The following is a 24,684-nucleotide window of genomic DNA, read 5'->3' on the forward strand; positions in this document are numbered from 1 at the left end:
GGAGTCTATGTGCCTAGGGATTGGAAGTTCTGCTTCATTTCGGACACATCCAAGAAGTGCCTGTAGCTTCCCTCTACAAGCAGATCTCCTACCACTAGATGGCGGAACACAAGCAGGAGTTTGCCACCTTAGCCTTTCTCTTCCCTGGCACTGTGGCTTTCTGCTTTGTGACCCATTGACTGACCAGTGTATATTGGGGATTGATAGTAAAAACCCCTAACAGAGACCCAGCGTGGTGTAGAGGTTAAGAGCGGTGGTTTGGAGTAGTGGACTCTAATCTGGGGAACCGGGTTTGATTCCCCACTCCTCCACATGAGCGGCAGAGGCAAATCTGGAGAACTGTGTTTGATTCCTCACTCCTCCACATGAAGCCAGCTGGGTGACCTTGCGCTAGTCACAGTTCTTTTAGAGCTCTCTCAGCCCCACCTACCTCACAGGGTGTCTGTTGTGGGGAGGGAAAGGGAAGGTGATTGTAAGCCGGTTTGATTCTTCCTTAAGTGGGAGAGAAAGTCAGCATATATTATTATTATTATTTATTTATTTTAATGGCAAAAGGAAGCTGGTGAGGGGGGAGGGAGGAATTAGGATTAGGGCCACAGTGCTAGGGCAAGGAGAGGTTCCTCCTTTCTTTCTCTGTGAGCTGTTTCCCCAGTAAAGATGGGGGACTGTGTGTTTGTTACTAATAGTATCATGGGGTGGTAATTTATACTGGGGGGAGGGCATGGAGGAAAGGGTTAAATACTTCCTGGCCAGTACTGTTACTCTGATCTACCCCCCCACCCCCAGCTGCTTCTTAACATGAAAGAAATATGGGGGAAATCTAATCAAAGATTCCTCTATATAATATCTAGTTTGGTGTCAGAACTACAACCCTCCATCCAGTTTGGAGGTTGGTGTGAATTAAGCTTGTAAAATCTTAATTCTTTTCCACAAATGAAAGCATGCAACTCCCCCTCCAATTCCATTGTTTCCCGAACTTCTGATAGCTGAGGTATGCATTATTTCTGAATTGAAACCAGAAGTGCACATTTATACCCAAAAGGTTCTGTTTTTTGAGTCGCACACTCCATATGCTTCTGCCTGAGGCCCTGTTCTGACCGTGCATATCAGCTGAAAGAGGGTGAGTCTAGAATAGGGACTGGTGCCGAAATTCAGCTGGCAGCATCCTTTTGAGTGTTACGCCTGCATGTCTACATTGAGAAAATTTGAAGGTGACCAGTCTCACTGAAAGCAGAGCTGCTCCAGATTTGGGCCCCATGCAGAGCCTGACAGGAGGGAGTCAGCTCTGGAGCATGCAGAGATGCAGCAGGCAGCATCCTCTGAGCAGGAGTTGTTTGCTCATGGGCTCCTTTATTTGATCGAAGTATTTCTTGTGGCACACCATTTTCGGCATGACTGCCCTCCCTGTCTTCGTGCCTGAACGGGTTCTAGTTTCACAAAGACACAAAGAAAAGCAGACACTGGGGGATCCATGGCCTGTAGTTGAAGGCAGCCATGATTTCCCCATCAGTGCTGGCCTCCCTGCTCCCCACCCCAACACATTTTTTGGGGCCTTAGGTCAGCCCAATTATCTGTGGGGGTTCTGTATTCTGGTGAACATCACTTGGGGTCCTGGCTGCCCCCTGGCCCCAGCGGCCTCTCTGTGGTATTAATTAGTGCGGCGTCTGGTTATTATTATTTTACGGATGTTTTAACGGGATTATATTGTGTTGTTTTATTGTATTTATAGTTTGTGGTGTTAAATACCACATTGTCAGCTGCCCTGAGAATTAAAAGTTGAGCTAATATTATACAAACTGTTATTATAATTTATTATAGAGTGTACACTCATTAAAAACACTAGGCCCAAAACATATAGGCTTCAAATTAAAATTACTAAATATCCATCAGTGTTGGTGATCTATAATAAATGCAAATGACCAATATAAAACCAGACGTGTTTCGGCCTGTTTGGCCTTCCTCAGTGGTCATATATACATTCATACATATTTTCACACATATACATAAAAGGTGTGTTGAAAAGTAACCACCTTATATGTTGTGTGGCCCGTTGTCAATTGTAGCGAAAGATGTTACTTTCGCCATTTAAAATTGGCTCACACACAAAGGTTCTTATTGTATATTTACAATGTCCCATGGATGTGTAAATCATCAAACTGTGATACAACAGTGAGCCAGGCCTTGGCCGGGGGATTGAGGGCAGGGTCGCAGATTAAGGAAATCAATCAATCAATCAATAGGTCAGATTTGGCTCTAGTCCAGGGGACTGTGCCAAGGAACAGGGCAATGCTGCTGGTGTGTTGGCCTCATGCCGTCGTCCCCTGCGCTTGGGAACCCCTCCCTCCAGAAGCTCTCCTAACCCCTTCCTCTCTGGCTTTCCGAATCCACAGATGACGAACCTCCAGGGATGTACGGCTTCCTGCACGTCATCGTCCACTCTGCCAAGGGCTTCAAACAATCTGCTAGTAAGTGCCACCTCCTAGGAGCCTGTGTTGAGATGGCCCCTTGTGTGGCTCATGCCACCCTGGGCTCAGCTGGTGACAGGCCGAGAGATCCAGGCCCTGTCTTTCTTCTCTCATGATACTAGAACGCGGGGTCATCTGCTGATTCAAAACAGATAAAAGGAAGTATTTCTTCACACAGCTCATAGTTAAATTGTGGAGCTCCCTGCACCAGGATGTGGTGATGGCTGCCAACTTGGAAGGCTTTAAGAGGGGAGTGGACATGTTCATGGAGGAGAGGGCTAGCCATGGCTACTAGTCAAAATTGCTACTAGACATGAGGCATGCCTGTTCTCTCCAGGATCAGAGGAGCATGTCCATTATATTAGGTGCGGTGGAACACAGGCAGGACAATGCTGCTGCAGTCATCTTGCTTGTGGGCTTCCTAGAGGCACCTGGTTGGCCACTGTGTGAACAGACTGCTGGACTTGATGGGCCTTTGGTCTGATCTAGAAGGGCTTTCCTGATGTCCTCATGTTCTTCCTGTCCCCTGCCAGGCTGCCCCTGTTGCACTCTTGCCTGCCCTCCAAGTGCATCCTTCCCAACTTGCCTCTCCCATAATGCCCTGCAAGCATCCTGTGGCTCCGCCTCTTCCTTTCTTGGGATGCCCAGTTGATGGGTGGATTGTGGTAGAGCCTTGGACAACATCTGGATTGGGCCAAGGGTCACTTTGATGCACTATGGTGGGGGGAGACTTGGTTTCTCCTACTTCTTTGCTGCCTGTTGCCAAGCCCCATAGCAGCATGAACCTCCTGTTTGTGTTGGATAACTGGGACCAAACAATACTGCTTGGGGACACTCGAATTTCTCATCCCTGCTGGTTTGCCTTGAAAATCCCTGTTTTGCTTTTACTTCTCCCTAGTGTGAATTGAAATTGGAGGAGTCTATTTATGTGCCATTTTGGTTTCATTGTGCTGAGTTTCTTTCCTCTCCAGTAAAATGAATGCATTTTAAAAAATGGAGGTTTTGCATAAAAGAAGCTAAGAGATTAGCAACCCAGCACAAAAAAGTGCTATGACACAACAGCATATAAAAATTAAAAGAAATGAAGGGGAGCAGATTGCAGCTTTCCCGGTGACCCTCCGGGAGGCCTAATTTTGGATCCAGGAGCCTTCTGTTTCTGATTTCTACCACAGGCCTGTTTATAGGGTTTCCAGCCTCCAATTGGGGCCTGGAGATCTCCTGGAATTACAGCTGTTCTCCAGACTACAGAGATCTGTTCCCCTGGAGAAAATACCTGCTTTGGAGGGTGGACGCTATGGCACTATACCCCACTGAGATCTCTTTCCTCCCCAGTCTCCACCCCCAAATCTCCAGGAATTTCCCAACTCAGAGTTGGCAATCCTACCTGTTTGGGAGGTCAGAGGGTGGTGGTAATGTGTTACTGTGCTCTGCAGCCCCCATCCTTGCTAGCCTAATTTTCGGCCCTCCAGGCTGGCTTCAAATGCAGCTTGGGGGCGGGGGGTGATCTTGGTCTAATCCAGTCCTGCCTGAAGATGCCAGGAATGGTCCCTCCTCACAGTACCTTTCTTTCAGGCCACAATTTAAGAAAGATGTAGACAAGCTGGAATGTGTCCAGAGAAGGGCAACAAAGATGGTGAGGGGTCTGGAGACCAAGTCCTATGAGGAAAGGTTGAAGGAGCTGGGTATGTTTAGCCTGAAGAGGAGAAGACTGAGAGGGGATATGATAACCATGTTCAAGTACTTGAAGGGCTGTCATATAGAGGAGGGTGCCGAGTTGTTTTCTGTTGCTCAAGAAGGTCAGACCAGAACCAACGGGTTGAAATTAAATCAAAAGAGTTTCCATCTAGACATTAGGAAGAATTTTCTAACAGAGCGGTTCCTCAGTGGAACAGGCTTCCTCGGGAGGTGGTAAGCTCTCCTTCCCTGGAGGTTTTTAAGAAGAGGCTAGATAGCCATCTGTCAGCAATGCTGATTCTGTGACCTTAGGCGGATGATGAGAGAGAGGGCATCTTGGCCATCTTCTGGTCACTAGGGGTGTGGTGGGGGGAGGTAGTTGTGAATTTCCTGCATTGTGCAGGGGGTTGGACTTGATGGCCCTGGTGGTCCCTTCCAACTCTATGATTCTATGATTCTCTCCCGCAGACCTCTACTGCACGCTGGAAGTGGACTCCTTTGGGTACTTTGTCAGCAAAGCCAAGACCCGGGTCTTCCGTGACACGACCGAGCCCCAATGGAACGAGGTGAGCGAGGCTCTGGGATGGGGGGTGGGGTGGAGAGCGGCAGGGCCTACTTGCGGGTTTTGCCACAACTGGAGCATTTTCTGCCCCTGTCTGGGGCATTAGGAGCACTAAAGAGATCCTCTGAGGGATTTGCTATGTGTCCCTGAATAAATACAGAAGAAGAAGAAGAGTTGGTTTTTATATACCGACTTTCTCTCCCACTTAAGGAAGACTTAAACCGTCTTACCATCACCTTCCCTACCCTGTGAGGTAGATGGGGCTGAGAGAGCTCTAAGAGAGCTGTGACTAGTCTAAGGTCACCGAGCTGGCTTCATGTGTAGGAGTGGGGAAACAAATCCAGTTCACTAGTTTAGAGTCCGCCACACATGAGGAGGCATGGGGAATCAAACCCGGTTCTCCAGATCAGAGTCCAAACCACCACTCTTAACCACTCCACTCCACTGGCTCTCAATACAGACCCCACAATACGCTTGGGCAAGAATGTTAACTCTGGGGGATCCTTTCTCTGCAAGAATCAGGGCCAGATCAGAACTCCAGTATCATCCACTAGCGCTTGAGCATGTAGCATGTAGATTGGCTTTTGCAGGTCCCTTCATGAACACAGCACCACCCCCCCAGCACATCTGGGGTGAATAGGCAGTGCTTTTGATATTCCCCCACCCCTAGAGTCCTTCCATCTTTCCAGGTGTGGGCATGGGGGCTGGACACACACATTTGATGGTGCCAGGAGAGCACTTTGCACGTTCTCAGGTTCGTTCTTGTTACTTTGCTGGTTTCAAGACTAAGCCATGGCATTATAAAAGCCGAGGTGGGCTAAGCTTTGGGGTCCTCTGGCTCTAAACCGGACCTGATTTAAGAGGAAGAATTTGGGAGGCCAGAGGTTCCATTCCCATCAGACTGGAGTGTTTGAACCTTTCTTCAACCTAGAAAGGAAAGCGCTATGCCTGCCCCCCCCAGTCTTGTTTGGGGTTTTCTCTGCAGGCCAAATAGATTTGGATGCTGGAGTTCCAAGGTTGGAACTCCGACTCAAGGAAGAATCAAACTGGCTTACAATCTCCTTCCCTTCCCCTCCCCACAACAGACACCCTGTGAGGTAGGTGGGGCTGAGAGAGCTGTGACTAGCCCAAGGTCACCCAGCTGGCCTTATGTGGAGGAGTGGGGAAACCAACCTGGTTCACCAGATTAGCCTCCGCCGCTCATGTGGAGGAGTGGGGAATCAAACCCGGTTTTCCAGATCAGAGGCCACTGCTCCAAGCCACCGCTCTTAACCACTACACCATGCCGGCTCTCCTTTCTGTGGCATTGAGGCAGGAGCAGTGTGTGAAATCCCCAGCTACACAGACTCCTGTTTCCTGCTTGGTAACATGGGGTTTTAAAAATGCTGCATGGATCTCAGAAATAAAAGGGGGCATGCGCATGCCCAGAAGCAGCTTTCTCACCTCGCCTTTAAGCTTTTGGCCTAACTCTCATTTCCTTGCGACATCAACTGTTGGGCACTTCAAGCTTTGTTTCCTAAAGCGAAGCACGCTCCAGTGTACTGAAGCCCTGGCTGTCTTTCCAGCCTGCCCCCCACCCTCAGCTGGCTCTGCTGATGCTCTCTTGGAAGGAAAGTGCTGTCAAGACAACTGATTTATGGCAACCCAGTAGGGGTTTCAAAGCAAGAGACTGACAAAGGGGGTTTGTCATTGCCTTCCTCTGCGTAGCGACCTGGGTATTCCTTGGTGGTCTTCCATCCAAGCACTAACCAGGGCTGACCCTGCCTAGCTTCCGTGATCAGGCCAGCCTGGGCCATCCGGCTCAGGATGATGCTCTGTTACTCCCATCCTTTTCATGGTCCCCAGCCAATGTCCCCAAAAGCAAAACAAGAGCCAGCGTGGTGTAGTGGGGTTAAGAGCAGTGGTTTGGAGCGGTGGATCTGGAGAACTGGGTTTGATTCCCCACTCCTCCACATGAGCAGCGGAGGCTAACCTGGTGAACTGGATTTGTTTCCCCATTCCACACATGAAGCCAGCTGGGTGACCTTGGGCTAGTTATAGTTCTCTCAGCCCCACCTACCTCACAGGGTGTCTGTTGTGGGGAGGGGGAGGGAAGGTGACTGTAAGCTGGTTTGATTCTTCCTTAAGTGGTAGAGAAAGTCGGCATATAAAAACCAACTCTTCTTCTTCTTTCTTGTGTGTATCCCCCACCCCCCGTTTTCACACAAAGACTCTAAAGCCCTTCTTTTACTCCTCTCTTCTCTTCTCTGCAGGAGTTTGAGATCGAGCTGGAGGGGTCCCAGTCACTGCGGATTCTGTGCTATGAGAAATGTTACGACAAGACCAAGTTGAACAAGGATGACAACGAAATTGTGGACAGGATTGTGGGCAAGGGGCAAATCCAGGTATGGCAGAGGGGGGCAAGAAAGAAAAAGGGAGGGGGGAGAGGGCTATGGGAACTGAGTTGCACTTGGTGTGATACTTGCTTGAGATTTCTTGGTGGACTGTGCACAGCTTCTAGCTTGTGAGTGAGTGTATGCGTGTTTCAAAGCTTCAACACACATTGAGGACTCCTTACATACAGAAAACCAGCACAAGAATACAGCTGAACATGGAGATTTATACATTATTTGCTGGAAATAGTTTTGCTGTTGAGAAGGGGTGTCAAACATAAGGCCTGTGGGCCTGATCCGGCCCCTTGAGAGCTCTTATCCGGCCCGCTAGCCAGCTGAGGCAACCCCCCACTCTTGATCTGGGCTGGTGAGGCATGGCATGGCCCAACCAAGTGGCATTTATGTCATATCCGGCCCTTGTAACAAATTAGTTCGACACCCCTGCTCTTTCTTTCTTTGTTTCTCCCCGTTCTTAGTCCGAGGTCTTGAACAATAAAACCATAAAACCTAAATAGGACCCATCTTGAAAAATGCCTGCCTTCCAGTGCATTCCAGAGATGCGCTGGCGGCTCTCCCCAAAGGCCTTTGGAGGCTGGCGAAGGCCCACACCGACGCAAGGGCCCACAGCGCCGGCATCCTGGAGCCGCACACCGGCGTATGTGGTCCCAGTGCCAGCGTGGCAGCGCTGGGCCCGGACACCGACGGAGCCTGCCATCGGCATCCGGACGCTGGCAAAGGCCATGGCGGCATCCCGGGAGGCGTTCCCCGGGCGTTCTGGGAGGCGTCCCCGGGGTGTCATGCTGCTGGCTGGGGGGCGGGACCACCGTTACCGCTCGGGAATGCCCCCTCCCCCCCCGAGATACGCCACTATGAGGGTTGCATGGTTTTTTTGCACCGGGCAGAGGTTTCGGCCAGGCTGAAACCTCCTTTGGAGGCAGTGTTGCCTCCTAAGCCCGGCTCAGGCATTCCGGTCAGGAATGCGCTGTTCGACTCTTCTCTGCAGCCCCCCAAAAAAACGAGCAACAAAATAAGTACGCTGAGGGGGTCAGAGTCCCCTAAGAGGAGCTGAACCTTTTGCTCCCAAGTTGCTCGAGAAAATGCAGACCATTTGTTAAAACATGGTATAATCCATTTTAGCCTATGTTGGTACATGTAAGGACAACTCAAAAGGATATGTACCAAGGAGTCCACTGACTGAAGAGGGCAGGGACACAGCGGATCTGGAAAAGGGATCCTTAGCATACAGCCCAGTAAAACCATTGAAAAAGGGCAATTAAATCTTGAATGCATAAAGATTCTACATAACTTTGGACTAACCAGAGAATCCAGATAGGAAGGAAGATTACCCTTAGATAACAGGCCCAGGGCACACAGAGAACATGTCCTCCAAGTATCAAAATGAGTGTAACTCTCATCTCTAGCATAGTTCAATTTGGCCACATGTTTTGACATCCCTGCTCTAGAGCGTTTGGTTGAAGTCTATATTGCCACTATGGAATTTGTTGGCAGAAGTCAAAATCCACCTGGGCGTGTGGCCGGAAGGAATCTGCCTCCTCTCTCAATGTCAGAATGGCTCATTAAAGGTACCAGACCTTGGGGGGAAAGGCCATTTTAAAGGAGCAAAACATGAGAATGAAATGGCTTCTTACTGAACCAAATATGGAACTGGCTTTCCTTAGCTGCCACTGCCGTATGGGCGACATGTGGGCTGTGTCTGTACATGCCTTTGCTGAAAAATGTATCTGTACATTAGCCAAAAGAAGGAGGGAGCGGAAATCCTGGACTGAGCATCTTCCAGGAGGCACAGATCGTTACGAGCAGCTGAGTGGCAGGAGAGAAATCGCTCTGCTCGAGCCACTTAAGAGCTCATAAACTCCTGAAAGGGGGGAGTTACAATTCATCTCTCCTTAGGGGAGTTACAAATCATCTCTCCTCCGCAGTTGAATTTCTCATGGTCCCTACCTTGTCTGATAATGGCAGGAAAATTGTAGAAGGATCTCTCTCTCTCTCTCTCTCTCTCTCTCTCTCTCTCTCTCTCTCTCTCTCTCCTCTCTCTCTATCTATCTATCTATCTATCTATCTATCTATCTATCTATCTATTCTCTTGTGTGTGCGTATGTGTGTATTGTATATTGTGGATGCAAATATATATATAAATATATATATATATATATAAATTGTGGATGGATCTCTATCTATAAATTGTGGATGGATCTCTCTATCTATCGAATCTATCTATCTATAAATTCTGGTTTTGTTAATCTGTTTGGAGACAGACATTTGGAGATGCGGTGGTTATATTGCAATGCAACATATTGTGTAATGGTCAGTAAGTAAATTAAATGGCCAATTAAATGGTCGATAAATCCATTAAATGGTCAATTAAATCAATTAAAACAGGAGGAGAAGAAGCACAACGCAGGGAGGTTTCCCGTTGTTCTGAAGCGGTATGATCCCCAGAAGGACTTTTTGCTGGGGTGTAAATGAGTCCTTTCTCCTAATTGGAGAGTAGCATTTCTAGTTTGGAATATCTTGTTTTTGTGAGTTCTCGTTGGCCCCTCTGGAAAAGGCTTGGTTGCTAGAAAACTCAACGAGCAGGAGGAAAGTTTGCTTGTGCTGGTTTTCTTATTTGCACAGTGCTTTTAACATGGGGGAAATGTAACATTTCAAAAATGTACCAAATGTAACATTTCAGTTATAGTCTGAAGCAGTGTAGACTATTGTTAACCACTTCTAGGCTGTCTCATTGTATATATGAACCAGGTCCAGTTTGGACACAATTAGCACAATTAATTCCACAACAATGAGAGCTAGAACCTTGTTTTCTGTTGAAAGTGGAGGCCTCTTTATCTGGGAAAGAGAACATCTGATGAGATGACCACAGTCAGTGATTTCAGGTGAAGGATATCTAGAGAGAGCCACGCTTTCTAGGATCAGCCCCACTCCATCTGGGATGCCATGTTGTTGAGATTTGGAACCCAGTCTCCGCTCTTCCTCTTGCCAGGGTGGCCAAGCTGTGCATGCAGCCCTGTTTCTAGGGTGCCAAGCTGCTGGCAGTGCCACTTCCTCTGTGCTAGTCTGGTAGGCACTCTGTGGGTGTGCTTTCTTTCCTGTCTAGATTTTTGTCTGGGTGCATTCATTTTTTTGTGCTTCCAGCGTGTCTGTAAGTTTGCATGTTCCGTGGAACGTGACTGCCCCAGAGAGGGCGTGTACCTAGTTCCTGTGTGTGTGTAAAGTGCCGTCAAGTCGCAGCCGACTTATGGCAACCCAGTAGGGTTTTCAAGGCAAGAGACGAACGGAGGTGGTTTGCCATTGCCTTCCTCTGCATAGCGACCCTGGGATTCCTTGGTGGTCTCCCATCCAAGTACTAGCCAGGACCCACCCTGCTTAGCTTCTGAGATCTGATGAGATCAAGCTAGCCTGGGCCATCCAGGCCAGGGCACTTAAGTTCCTGGCTGGACCCAAAGACCCAGATTTGCATGAGTCCAGTGTGGTGATTCACAACAAAACACAACACAAGCCTTTATTGGCATATAAGTGGCGGTGATTCTCTTTTCTGCTTGTTTTATGGCAGACTCCATCACCATGCTGCAGATGGCTTTGGAGCTGTATGGAGGGCAGGGCAGCAGGATTGGGGCTACAGTTTGAGAAATTCAAGCCCCAGAATTGGGTAGCGTAGAACATTGGGCAGTTCTTTAGATCATGGCCAAGAATTGTTCAAGGAGTATGTGCTGGGGGGTGGGTGAGTTGGCAGGTTTGTGATCATCCTACAAATTATGTGATTCCTCAAAGGAAGGCAGAGGGAGTTTTTAAAAAAGACCCCAGACCCTGTAGCTGTGTGTGCCTCTGTAATGTGAATAATTATCCCTAAGAAGTTCATGGCAAGGGGAGAAAGATGGGATTTAGTAAAAAGGGTGAAAGGTATCCAGTTGCCTTTACTCCCAAATAATACTAGAAGGGAGGAAGTTTGGCAGGAGAATCTTTTCCTTCTGCTGCACTACTGTGACTGGAGCAGTGGCCCTAAGCGAAATTCTCCCTCCGCTGTAACCATTGGGGCATATGAAGCTGAGAGCCCCATGGCGGGATGAGCAGGTGCCTGGTGTCTAAGCTGTACTGTGCAAACATCCCCAGCCCTTTTCCCCAAACTGACTTTATCCTGTGTTACTAAGAGCAACGGTAGTTGCTAAGACAACTGATGAGTTCCTTTCTGATGGGTGGAGGAGGATAATGAGTGTGGCAGAGAAGGTGTGCTACCTGTAATCATAGGATGGGGTCCCAGGTGTAGAGCAATTAAGGTTTATTTAGTTCTTTGTATAATATTACATCACGGATTGGTAGTTTCAGAGGGTAGAGCCGTGTTGGTCTGCAGTAGAGCAGCTAGGCTTGAGTCCAGTAGCACCTTAGAGAGCAATAAGGTTTTCAGGATGTAAGCTTTTGAGAGTCAAAACTCTCTTCATCCCTTCTAACTCGTATCTGATGAAGGGAGCTTTGACTCTCAAAAGCTTATACCCCAAAAATCTTGTTGGTCTCTACGGTTCTACTGGACTTGAATCAGGGCCACAGGATTTATTATGATAAGTTGAATTAAAAAAAATTATTCTGACTTGCAGTAGGACACATTTTGTGCAGCAGGAAAATTAATTGTGCAGCAGGAAATCGATTTTTTTTTGTAGTGGTTAGAGTGGTTGAACTGGGATCTTGGAGACCCAGGTTCGAATCCCCACGCTGGATGGCCTTAGGCCAATCACCCACTCTCAGTCTAACCTACCCTACTCATAGGGATGTTGTGAGGATAAAATGGAGAGGGGGAGAACGATGTAAGCTGCTTTGGGTCCTCATTGTGGAGAAATGCAGGGTATAAATGAAGTAAATAATCTTAAACCCCCCTTTTAGATAGGCTAACTTGATACATGGGGTAGGGTGGGGGGGGGGTTGGTGCCTGAAATCATATGGGCAGATTTTCAAGGAGCAATTCTGGTTTTGGCCCCGGGCATTCCTGCTTGATGCTGCTGAGAGAGAGGAGGGATTTAGGAGAAAGAAGAGTTGGTTTTGATACCCCACTTTCCTCTACTTTAAGGAGACTCAAAGCTGCTTACAGTCGCCTTCCCTTGGAACGGTGGGCTCTGATCTGGAGAACTGGGTTTGATTCCCCATTCCTCCACATGAGCTGTGGAGGCTAATCAGGTGAACTGGATTTGTTTCCCTGCTCCTACACATGAAGCCAGCTGGGTGACCTTGGGCTAGTCACTGCTCTGTTAGAGCTCTCTCAGTTCCGCCTACCTCACAGGGTGTCTGTTGTGGGGAGGGGAAGGGAAGGAGACTGTAAGCCGGTTTGATTCTGCCTTAAGTGATAGAGAAAGTCGGCATATAAAAACCAACTCTTCTTCTTCCCCTCCCCACACAACAGGCACCTTGTCACGTCGGTGGGGCTGAGAGAGTTCAGAGAAAACTGTGACTAGCCCAAGGTCTCCCGGCAGGCTTCGTGCAGGGGAGTGGGGTATTAAACCCGGTTCTCCAGATTAGTGCACCGCTCTTAACCACTACATTCCACTGGCTCTCTGAAGAGGAGATTTCTCTCTTCCTCTGTCTGATTGTCAGGGATCTGAATAAACCCTGGGAGTTTTGAGCTGAGCCAAGGATTATGAAGTGACCATTGGGCTTCTCTCGCCGGCAGCCTCTGTGGTCAGAGAGGGCAGTGGAAACACCGTGGCAGCCACATAGCCGGAAAGGCTGCATCACCAAGCGTGAGTCAGGGCAGGAGGTTGGAGGGGAATTCTGGCTGGGCCGTGTGAACCTTGGAGGCGGGGAAAGGAATCTCGGGAGCTGGGAACTGCAGACCAGAAACCTCTCTGGGGGCTGCGGCTGGGAGGGTGGAGGAAGAGTTCTGCGCCAGCCTCTGGCAATTGGGGGAGGGGGCTGTAGTGGATCACTGCCTCCCAGGTTCTGATCCACCATCCTCCTCCCTCTTGCGCCGCCATGGCCTGTCGTGCCCAGCCAGCCCTACTCGTATGCTCCCTTCTAAGTGGGGCAGTTTCTCTTGCCTCCTTCTCCCCTCTGGTGTTTGCAAATTGCAGGGATCATGGAATCATAGAGTTGTAAGGACTACCAGGGTCATCTAGTCCAACCCCCTGCACAATGCAGGAAGTTCACAACTACCTCCTCTACACACACCCAGTGACCCCTACTCCATGCCCAGAAGATAGCCAAGATGCCCTCCCTCTCATCATCTGCCTAAGGTCATAGAATCAGCATTGCTGACAGATGGCCATCTAGCCTGTGCTTAAAAACCTTCAGGGAAGGACCACTTACCACCTCCCGAGGAAGCCTGTTCCACTGAAGAACCGCTCTAACTGTTAAAAAATTCTTCCTAATGTCTAGATGGAAACTCTTTTGATTTAATTTCAACCTGTTGGTTCCGGTCCTACCTTCTGGGGCAACAGAAAACAACTCGGCACCCTCCTCTATACGACAGCCCTTCAAGTACTTGAAGATGGTTATCATATCCCCTCTCAGTCTTCTCTTCAGGCTAAACATACCCAGCTCTTTCAACCTTTCCTCATAGGACTTGGTCTCTAGACCCCTCACCATCTTTGTTGCCCTCCTCTGGACTCCTCTGGATCATCTATCCCCTGCTTGGAGAAGCTGCAGTGACTCTCCAGCTCTTGGCTGGGTTGGGTTTCTGGGACTCTGTCCTTGACCACAACGCTTCAAGCTCCTTCGGGGGTGGGTCTTCTCCCACCCTCTTTCCAGGCCCTCGAAGGTGCAGGGCTGGGTCTTGCTCCAGTCACTTCGGGTAGCTGCCAGGGGGTCAGCTTTGAGGGTTGCAGTGAAAGGTTCACATCTGCGGGCGGAGGGGGGGCAGATTCTAGGGGGAGACGAGGGCTTGTCGCTCCCCTCTGATCCAGTGTTATTTCGAAGCTTGCTTTCGGATAGGAGCTGCTTCACATCCTGCGGGGTGCCTGGCACACTCAGGGGGCATGGAATTTGAAACGTGCCCAGGAAGCCTCAGCTGTTTCCGAGCAGCCTAGAGCAGAATCCTCTTTGTGCCCCCCCAGCTGTGTTGCTTTCAGCCTCCATCTTTCTTGTGCATGTATGCAAGCCTCAGCCCCCCTTCCCCCCCCCCCCAAGTTGCCTCTGAGCCTGCCCAGACAAGGGTCCTTTGTCAGGCAGAAGGAGAGCCCCTTCTGGCTCCAATTAGGGGAGGGGCCTCGGGAAGAGGACCAGGTTCAACGGCAGGTAGCAGCACTCCAGTTGCAGCAGTGAGTTTTTCCGTCCCACCGTGGCCCTGGGGAGATGGGTGGGTGGTCTTCTGTTTTGGAGAGATGGGAATCGACACTGCTTGGTGTTGGCATTCAACTGGAGGTTGGGGGTGGGGACTGTGTCTCCTTGCTCTCGTGGCGCCTGGCAGTCTCACATTTCCTTGGTCACCTATGGCCAAAGGAGCTTTTAGAGGTACCCTGTACTGTGAGCTATCCCTGTAAGGTTGCCAGCCTCCAGGTAGTAGCTGGAGATCTCCTGCGATTACAACTGCTCTCCAGCCGATAGAGATCAGTTCCCCTGGGGAAAATGGCCGCTTTGGGCTTCCTGAGGATCTTTTTTTATTTCTTGGAGGACAAGCTTCTAGCCCTTATTGTGGCAAAGATCCCCTTGAGTGGCTGAAGCTGAGGCCTGGCTAAATCAGAGGAGCTGGAGGAATCAGAGCTGCATTGCTCTGCAGAGCTCTCCCTCACCCCATGACTAGGAGATGCAGTATAAAGGATGTCAATCAAGCAATATGTGCCTGTTTGCATAATTTATGCAGGAGAGTGCGGCCAACCGAGAGCTCCGTTCTTTGCTCTGTAGGCAAAAGGCCTGCTTGGAGGGAGGGGGAGGTTCTGCTGTATTTACACCCCCAGGTAGATATTGGGGGGGGGGTGTTATTTGAGCTCTGTGCTCCAGGTGTCTTTCTTCCCCTTCCTTCTCCTGGACCCTTTCTCCTGACTGGCCTCAGTGAACTGGTCCCTCCACTAGCCAGATGCCTGAGCCAAAAAGTCTGCAATCGGAAGCAGATGTCTGTGGGGAGGACCCCAGTCTGTGGGCCTTCCAGGGAGCTAAGAGGGTGCCTGGCAAATAGCCCCCTTCCCAGAAGAGGAGGGGAGGGCATGGTGGTCGTAACCTCTGGGATGCTTTTGCCAAGAGAAAATGGCTCCGTCGGGCTCCATGCTAGCCGGGACTGTCTTGGATTAGGTGGTGGAATTGATTTTTAGGACCTGGAGCAAATGTGTGAACATTTTAAATGTTAAGAGGGATTCTCCTGTATCAATGGCCTTTTATACATGGCTGTTACCCTCACGGACACCCCTGCAATGATTTCGGGTCTTTGTTTAGATTATGTGCCCAACTATTTATTAAAAGGAGGGGGGAGAGAAATTACAGCATACTCACATAAAACCATACATACAGTATATCAAACCTTCCAAAAGGTGCCATATGTTAACTGCCATGCATATCAGCTAGGATAATAAAGAAGTCATACTTGGAGGATCGCATTATATAAAACTCCTGAATCCCTTAGTTAAAATATTGCATATTGCCTATTGACTTATGAGATTAGTCCTTTTGTTTCATTTATGCATGCTAATTCCGACTATCAGAGGTCGCCTCGCTCTCCCCCTGTGTTTCCCTGCATCTTGCCCTTGTTTTCAAATTTGAGATAAAGCAGGTCTCCGAAAACGCGGGGAAAATGCAGGGGGAGAGCGAGGCGACCTCTGACTGTCAGGAACGTCATGCATAATCCAAACCAAGACCCGAAGTCGTCGGAGGGGTGACCGTGAGGGAAACAGCCATGCATAAAAGGCCAATATTTATTTGTTCAGTCTTTGCCATGAGTTTAGGTTTTCCTTCTTTCCCATAAACAATGCGAACAGGAGTTCTCTGTGGTGTTGAAGGCACCCTCAGCAAGCAGAATTAGCAAATGGTGAACGGGCTGTGTCCCAATGACTTTGATGGAAAGGATTTCCCCATTCCCCACCGCATTGCATAGAATGCCCCTTCATGTCACATTAAGACCCCCCCTTTTAGAACGCGACTGTCCAGATAGCAGCTTTGTCAATTACTTTCCTCCTTCTGTGAAATTTTCGAGTGTTGGAAGAGATGCTGAATCTATTAACACTGAAATCAAAGGTGTCTGCGGTTTTCTGGAACTTCAACTTTTACGCACAGGGTAGTACCATGATCAGCAATGTCTTCAAGTTAACGGCTCAAGGGAGATTTAAAAACGGAGTGCCTCTGTGCTCATGCAGAGTGTACTTCCCTTGCCAGGATATTGCTCCAGGCCAATAAGCCTTTTGGATTGTCTCATAGGGTTTTCAAGGTAAAGCCATGAAGGGCTTTATGGGCAGCCATGAAGAAGCAAGAAATATTTTGAAGTGTAAGGATATGTCACTGGCCACCAAGACTAGATTAATTCATGCCATCGTATTCCCTATTACTATGTATGGGTGTGAAAGCTGGACAGTGAAGAAAGCTGGTAGGAAGAAAATATATTCCTTTGAAATGTGGTGTTGGAGGAGAGAGTTACGGATTCCGTGGACTGCCAAAAAAACAAATCAATGGGCTATAGATCAAATCAAGCCTGAACTGACCCTAGAAGCTAAAATGACTAAACTGAGGCTATTGTATTTTGTTCACGTCATGAGACTACAAGAGTCACTGGAAAAGACAGTCATGCTAGGAAAAATTGAGGGCAGCAGGAAAAGAGGAAGACCCAACAAGAGATGGGTTGACTCAATAAAGGAAGCCACAGCCTTCAATTTGCAAGATCTGAGCAAGGCTGTCAAAGACAGGACATTTTGGAGGACTTTCATTCATAGGGTCGCCATGAGTCGGAAGCGACTTGACGGCACTTAACACACACACAGTAAGCCTAAGATCAGCAGAAAGACTAGCAGTAGCCAAACAAAAGTGATCAACCATACCTCTCTCTTTTTAAGACATTATCCTCGTTAGAGGGGAGCGCGCAAGAAGGAGAAGAGTTGGTTTTATACCCCACTTTTGTCTACCTTTAAGGAGTCTCAAAGTGGCCTACAATTGCCTTCCTGCCCCCACAACAGACACCTTGTGAGGTAGGTGGGGCTGAGAGAGTTCTGCGAGAACTGTGACTGGCTCAAGGTCACCCAGCAGGCTTCATGTGGAGGAGTGGGGAATTGAACCTGGTCCTCCAGATTCGAGTCCGCCGCTCTTAACCACCTCACCACGCTCTCTCTCTCTCACACTGAGTGAGCCAGCGTCAGCCCAGTGGCCAAGCAAAAGGGAGAGTCGCCACCCCCTGACTGGTACAATCTGTCCAGCCCTTCACTCATACCAGATCCCATGTAGTTTGGTTGCACTGGCGGGGGCATGGGGGTGGGCTAGCTTAACTGATGCCAGTGATCCAGGCAATCTGGGGGTGGGTCTTAGAGGTCTGGCAGTCTGCCAGCCAGCTGTTTCCAAGTTGGGCCATTCTTTGTTTCACACCGATTTACAGCGAATGATGCCCTGCATTGTTTCCCTTCAGCAGCTGCCACAGCCTATTATTCCTCAGCTGTCTTCTCCACAGTGGGGTGGGGTGGGGTGGGTAGAACATTGCCCCGGGAGTGTAGAGACCTGGGTTCAAATTCTAACTAGGTGAGCGTCTGCCAATCACTGCCTGTGTTTAACCTACCTCCCACCATGCTGGGAGAGTGGGCTGACGGCAATGGAGTGTGCTTTGCACTTGGAGCCAGCGTGGCGTAGTGGTTAAGAGCACTGGTTTGGAGCGGTGGACTCTGGAGAACCGGGTTCGATTCCCCACTCCTCCACGTGAGCGGTGGAGGCTAATCTGATGAACTGGATTTTTTCCCCCACTCCTACACACGAAGCCAGCTGGGTGACCTTGGGCTAGTCACAGCTCTCTCAGCCCCACCTACTTCACAGGGTGTCTGTTGTGGGGAAGGGAAGGTGACTGTAAGCCAGTTTGATTCTGCCTTAAGTGGTAGAAAAAGTTGGCATATAAAAACCAACTCTTCTTCTTGTACCTTGGAGGATTGTTGTGAAGTTGAAGTGAAGGGGGGCGTCATGTACTGTGCTCTGAGGTCTTTGGAGGAAGGGAGGGATAAAAATGCAAGAGGTTATTCTACATGAGAATCTCTGTCTTTTTTGCTTGTGAAATGTTGTTTGGTGTAGTGAACACATTGTGAGCAGGGATACTCCCTGTCTGAATTCCCCTTGGGAGGGATTGACAGATGACCTGCTCGCCGTGTGTCACGTTTGGGATTGGGCCCGTAGTTGCCTCCAGCTCAGCGCCTGAACCTGTTCCTGTTGCCGTCGGGGTTGCCTCATGCGTGGCTTGGCTTACTTGCCAAGAGTGCTGTGCCCTTCTTTGCTATTCTCCGTGAGGTCCTGTCTCTGATGCGCCTCTTCTGATCTCTGGGTGGGACAATGTGGTTCAGGGCTGGACAGTGGATATGGGCCTGCATTTGTGTGCCTGCCTTTGGGGGGAAGGGCGGGTCTTTTGGTATCCTTTCCTGCAAGATAATCCCCACTGAGTCCTCCAGTAGCCAGAAGGGGAATGCCATGTGAGCATTTTTGTTCCGCTAGCCAGGTGGTGGGTTCAGAGTTGGGGGCTCTACTTAGGGTTGCCAAACTCCAGGTACTAGCTGGAGATGTGCTGTTATTACAACTGATCTCCAGCCGATAGAGATCAGTTCACCTGGAGAAAATGGCCGCTTTGGCCATTGGACTCTATGGCATTGAAGTCCCTCCCCTCCCCAAACTCTACCCCCCTCAGGCTCTGCCTCAAAAACCTCCTGCTGGTGGTGAAGAAGGACCTGGCAACCCTAGTTCACCTGGAGAAAATGGCTCCTTTGGCCATTGGACTCTATGGCATTGAAGTCCCTCCTTTACCCAAACCCGCCCTCCTCAGGCGCCACCCAAAAAACCTCCCGCAGGTGGCGAAGAGGGACCCGGCAACCCTATCTCTGCTGCCTGACTCTTTGGTGTGCCTCTTGGGGACAGACTGGCCAAGTGGAGCTAGGAATTGTGGACAGAGGGAACCAGGGAGAAGAAATTGCTTGGGGGTGGGTAGGGAAATGGGAGGAGGTGGGGGGAAGCTTTCACAAATGCCCCCCTCCAGTTTAGCTTCTCACATGAAGCCGCCTTATACTGAATCAGACCCTTGGTCCATCAAAGTCAGTCTCAGGCAGAGGTCTTTCACATCACCTACCAGCCTAGTCTCTTTAACTGGAGATGCCGGGGATTGAACCTGGGACCTTCTGCATGCCAAGCAGATGCTCTACCACTGAGCCACAGCCCCTCCTCCTTTGTGAGGGAAAACTCCAAGCATTCAGAGGCCCGAAGAAGGAAGGCTGTGCTGTATGGAGAGACTGTGGGCAACTGAGAGAGGGAGAGATGGAGCAGTCGCTCAGAGATGGAATCTAAGATGCTGCTGACAGCATAGAGCATTGCGGGGGGTGGGACGGCTTGTGAAAATCCCATTTTGGTTCCCCCCCCCCTTGGGGCGTGATCTAAGAGGCAACTTAGCTGTGCGCAACAGGCTAGTGGTTTGAGTTTCTCAGGATGGGCATTTGAGCCAAGATGGAGCTCTGGAATCTGTGTTCAAGGCCTCAGTTGTGTGATGGGAAGAGAGTGCCTCTGACCTAGCGCTCAGCCTCAAAGAACCACGGCCAGGTCTTGGGGTTTGTTCAACTGAGGATGCTGGGGTTTTGGGGGGCAGGGCCTGTGGTCCATCTGGCCCCATGGCTGAAGGCTGGCCTTGGCTTCTTATTCAGCACAGAGTGGCTGGAACAGCCTAAATGGGGAAAGGAAATTTTGGAAGAGAACCAGAAGAGGGACAGAGTGATGGGAAGGGGTCAAGCAGCAGAAGGCCAGTTGTGACATTCAAGCAGTGGGGTCCTGGGCTCTGTGTGGGCAGCCCCGTGCTGCAAACCATGCAGTTCCCTGTCCAGTTAACAGCACTAAATCGATGCCAATTCCCAAATGATGCCCCGTGCATCGGCTTCCCCCTCCAGAACTCCATTCCATTTGAAATGCTGACAAACCTTCCGGGAAAGCGTCTGCAGCAGAACCAGCCCGACTCCCCAGAGAGCCTTTTCTCCTGTTACGAGGCTGCCGCACTTGGGCAGATGAGTTCTCCCTGTCCTCATTTCAACTCTGTAGGATGGTCAGGTTGTCAAGGGAATCCAAAGCACCTCTCATTTGTAAGGCAGGCTTTGATTCCTACCTATGTAATCCCATTTCACGCAATGCTAGCCAAGAGTAGTTGGGGGGGGGATGCGAAGGGGCATTTGCAGTCCAAGTCGCTTCAGGTAACTCAACCGGATCTTCCAAGCTGCACGGGCTGTGCCGGAGGAGAAAGGCACTGCGATCCCCCAGATCTGTAGACAGTTTGGTTGGGGTGGCTAACCCTGGCTGAGAGTCTTCCCTCAAGGCATTGGTGGGGGGAGAAGAGGCCCCTGATGCAGAAGAAGCAGGTGGGGAGCTGAGCAAGAGATCACAGCAGGGGCCGGGTGGCTGAAGGCACGCTAGGTTGAGCCTGTGCTGCACTTAGGGGTTGTTTCTGTGTTTTCCCCACGAAAGTGGTGCATTGGAGCACTCAGAACCACGCTGCATTTTGTTATGGTGCATGGTTTGTCTTGAAACAAGCAAGTTTGTTTAGGGGAGGGGCTGTGGCTCAGTCTTAGAGCATCTGCTTGGCATGCAGAAGGTCCGAGGTTCAATCCCCAGCATCTCCAGTTAAAGGGACCAGGCAAGAAGGTGATGTGAAAGACCTCTGCCTGAGACCCTGCCCGTTGGAGTACACAGTACTGACTTTGATGGACCAAGGGTCTGATTCAGTATAACGCAGCTTCATGTGTTCATGTGTGTTCAAGTTGTCTTTACATTGGTCGGGGGGGGGGCTTAATTTTTCATGTACGGATCAGTACAGGGGGGCAGTGTAGCAGAGATGGCTAAATGCATTCTCGCGTACCTGTGGACCAGTTTCTGTGGACCAGGATAGCCTGGGGAGTTCCCCTGCCCTTTTGCTGTGCCCGTGAATGACCACGGTCTGTTATATGGCTGGCCCCTGCTGGGCTGGGTAGTCTGATTCAGCCTAGATGATATATACATCCTTCTCAAGAGCCGGGGTCCATATCCTCGCTCCGCTTTGTCAGTGCGGGAGTTAACCGCCTCTAATCCCCAAAGAAGGGCCGTAGCAGGCTGCTTGGTTTAGGGAGAGAGGAAGCAGTGCCTGGCACTGCAGGGGTTAACCCACTGGTGAAAGGGGGGCAGGCTGCTTGGAGGGGGGGCGGAACAGAAAGCTTTGGGCTGCTTCACAGCACTCAGGCATCTTCCCGGGCAGGCACTTCTCGGAGAGCGCTGGAGAATGCTGAGCTCGCGAGGGGCTTCTTTGTGCAAGATTGTGGGTCACAGGTGAACATCTGAACGGCAGGCGCTCCCTTCCCCGAAGATGTTCTTTGCTTCGTCTTGCTAAAAGTGTGTGTGTGGGGGGGGGCTTTGTCCAAATTAACTGCACCCCTTCCATTGCTACCTTTGGGGTTCTGCGCGATGACGGAAGTCTTGGTGCAGCCGGACTGCCAGCTCAACTTGGCATGCGAGCATCTGGACCGCTGCGGCTTGGATGCCCTGGAGGAGTCCCCGGAAGGCAAGCGGCCCCCCAACACTGGCGCTAGGCTGTGGGGAAGAGTACGCAGCAAGCTGCTGCGCCAAAAGGTGCCCGTGGCCCCCCTCTTTTACTTCTCTGGGTTTGGGGTGGGGGGAGAAGCACCAGCATGCATAGTTCCCTTTGCAGTTCCCTGAGGTTGCTTAATGGGGGTTGAGGGTGGGGGAGAGGCAGGCAGTTAAATGCCTGGTCTGTCTCTGAAGCAAGGATGAAACTAATCAACCTTGTAGATTGTTTTCCATCCTGAAGATAAGCAGGGTCCTCCCTGGTTAACACTTGAATGGGAGGACCACCAAGGAATCCCAGGGTCGCTATGCAGAGGAAGGCAATGGCAAGCCATGCGCGCGCACAGAGCTGTTCATCTCCTTCTTTCCCTCCCCCTTAACCTGCTGGAAAACCCTCACCCTGCTACCCTTCTGCCCTCCCAACATGTAGGCACAGGACCTACCCCCCAAACCAGGGTTACAAGTTACAAAGAGAGAGGACTTTTGCATTCCGGGATCAGGCAGCTTGCAGAGTTTCTGCAGGCTTCCAGTTTTGGGAAGGGAGGGGAAAGAATTGGGGGCAGAAGGCTTTATAAAGAATTTCAGTTTGAAATTCGGACTGGGTCTGATCTGGAACTTCTTGACTTGACGGTACCTGGAAGCTCTTTCCGATGCTTTCAAACTCAAGTTAGTTTTCTGAAAAAGAGATTGGGGAGGGGTCTCTGCCTTGGCTCCCCATTTCCTAGTCTAGTTCGTTTGGGGGCTTATCAGGGTGCCTGCATATTTCACTCAGTTGTGGGGTGACAGGGAAGAGATTTGTGGTTGGGAAAACAGTGCAGAGAGGAAGAGTTAACCCCTGCCTTTCCTGTACTTTTTTTTGCCATCAAGTCGCAACCGATTTACACAACCCCGTAGGGTTTGCAAGGCAAGAGAGGTTCAGAGGTGGTTTGCCATTGCCTGCCTCTGCATAGCAACCCAGGACTTCCTTAGAGGTGTCCCGTCCAAGTACTAACCAGGAGTGCCCATGCTTAGCTTCCGAGACCTGAAGAGATCAGGCTAGCCTGGACCATCCAGGTTAGGGCTCCTGTACTATAACAAAATCCTCCTCCCTACCACTGTTGATCAAGATTGCTGGAGATTGGGTTTTTTTTTGGGGGGGGGGTCTTTCAGTGGTCTCATCTGTTTGAATGCCCTTTAAAAAAAAAGGCTGATCATTAATGTTCAGGTTCAATTTAAAATAAGTTCTGTGGCTGAGATCCCTGCCTCCACCTCAGAGTGTGGCAAGCTGCCCCGGGGTTTGGTGACTGGAACAGGAAGCCGGGGTTTAAATTCCACTCTGTTAGCAGAGATAGTCATGATGCATACCTATTCTTTCCAGGATCAGAGGAGGAGCATGCCTATTCTATTAGGTGCTGTGGGACACAGGCAGGATAATGCTGCTGCAGTCGTCTTGTTTGTGGGCTTCCTGGAGGCACCTGGCTGGGCCACTGAGTAAACAGACTGCTGGACTTGATGGGCTTTGGTCTGATCCAGCAGCGCCTTTCTTATGTTTTTATTTAAGGCTTCAAGAGGGGAGTGGACATGTTCATGGAGGAGAGGGGTATTCATGGCTACTAGTCAAAATGGATACTCGTCATGATGCATACCTATTCTCTCCAGGATCAGAGGAGCATGCCTATTCTATTAGGTGCTGTGGGACACAGGCAGGACAATGCTGCTGCAGTTGTCTTATTTGTGAGCTTCCTAGAGGCACTTAGAGGGCGAGAGATTTCAAAACAGATAAAAGGAAGTATTTCTTCACACAATGCAGAGTTAAATTGTGGTACTCCCTGCCCCAGGATATGGTGATGGCTTCCAACTTGGAAGGCTTTAAGAGGGGAGTGGACATGTTCATGGAGGAGAGGGCTATTTGTGGCTACTGGTCAAAATGGATACTAGTCATGATGCATACCTATTATCTCCAGGATCAGAGGAGAATGTCTGTTAGGCTTTGTGGAAAGGAGGCAGGACAATGCTGCTGCAGTCATCTTGTTTGTGGGCGTCCTAGAGGCACCTGGTTGGCCACTGTGTGAACAGACTGCTGGACTTGTTGGGCCTTGGTCTGATCCAGCATAGCCTTTCTTATGTTCTTATGTTAAAAGGCCCTGTCGGTGAGGCCTTGCCAAGGTTGTAGAGCTGGTGGCACTGCCCTTTGGGATATGTGAGGCTCCTTCTCCAGGAGGCCTTCCTCTATGCAGCCATGTGGCTCTCCTTGGGATGTTCGCAGGCTCTCTTCTTAGCTGGGACCAGATGGAGCCTTTGGCTTGCTGACTGCCAGGAAATGTGAGCTGTGAGGGGGCAGCTATCTGGCTTTTGTCCTTCAGAAGGTGAAGGTGGAGCATGGCCGAGGACTGCTGCCTCAGGGCTTCCGGGGGACACCCAAGGACAGGCTGCGCCAAGGCTGGGACGCCCCCACCCCGAATCCCTGTGTTCCCTAACTGCCTAGCCAAAGTTTCTTGGTGCTAAGGGAGGGAGGAGAAGTGGTGAGCTTTCTGGAAGCCCAGGAACAAATTGGTTGCTCTGTTCCCCCCCCTCCCACCACCCTGGATAGCCCAGGGTAGCCTGATCACATCAGATCTCAGGAGCTAAGCCCCCTAGCAACTATTTGGATGGGAGACCTCCAAGGAATATCAGGGCCATGACACGGAGGCAGGCAATGGCAAACCACCTCTGAACATCTCTTGTCTTGAAAACCCCACTAGTGGTCGCCAGAAGTTAGATGGGACTTGATGGCAAAAAAAAAATGTATTCCCACCCTCCCAAAAACACTCCTTTCAGCTTGGGTTGATGTGTTGCTGAAAATGGGAATTCAGATCCACGTTGTGAATGTGTAGCCAGATACATCCGCTCCACATCCTGTAGTTGATAAAAGGGAGAGTGGTTTTCATACACCCGCAGAGTGCTTCTGGGT

The 24,684-nt window shown here is 50.2% G+C and overlaps 1 protein-coding gene across 3 annotated transcripts in view; it reads left to right on the top strand.

Annotated features, from left to right (window-relative positions):
* The window catches only part of ABR (ABR activator of RhoGEF and GTPase), an 83,374-nt gene that overhangs the window by 37,713 nt on the left and 20,977 nt on the right, over positions 1–24,684 (top strand). For all 3 annotated transcript variants that reach the window (XM_056865165.1, XM_056865163.1, XM_056865164.1), the window contains 3 exons: positions 2,391–2,465; positions 4,608–4,705; positions 6,954–7,085. In XM_056865165.1, the coding sequence (XP_056721143.1) occupies positions 2,391–2,465; positions 4,608–4,705; positions 6,954–7,085 (305 nt within the window). The remainder of the gene's footprint in view (positions 1–2,390; positions 2,466–4,607; positions 4,706–6,953; positions 7,086–24,684) is intronic.

This window comes from Euleptes europaea, chromosome 19 (assembly GCF_029931775.1).
Source record: "Euleptes europaea isolate rEulEur1 chromosome 19, rEulEur1.hap1, whole genome shotgun sequence".
Classification (NCBI taxonomy): Eukaryota; Metazoa; Chordata; class Lepidosauria; order Squamata; family Sphaerodactylidae; genus Euleptes; species Euleptes europaea.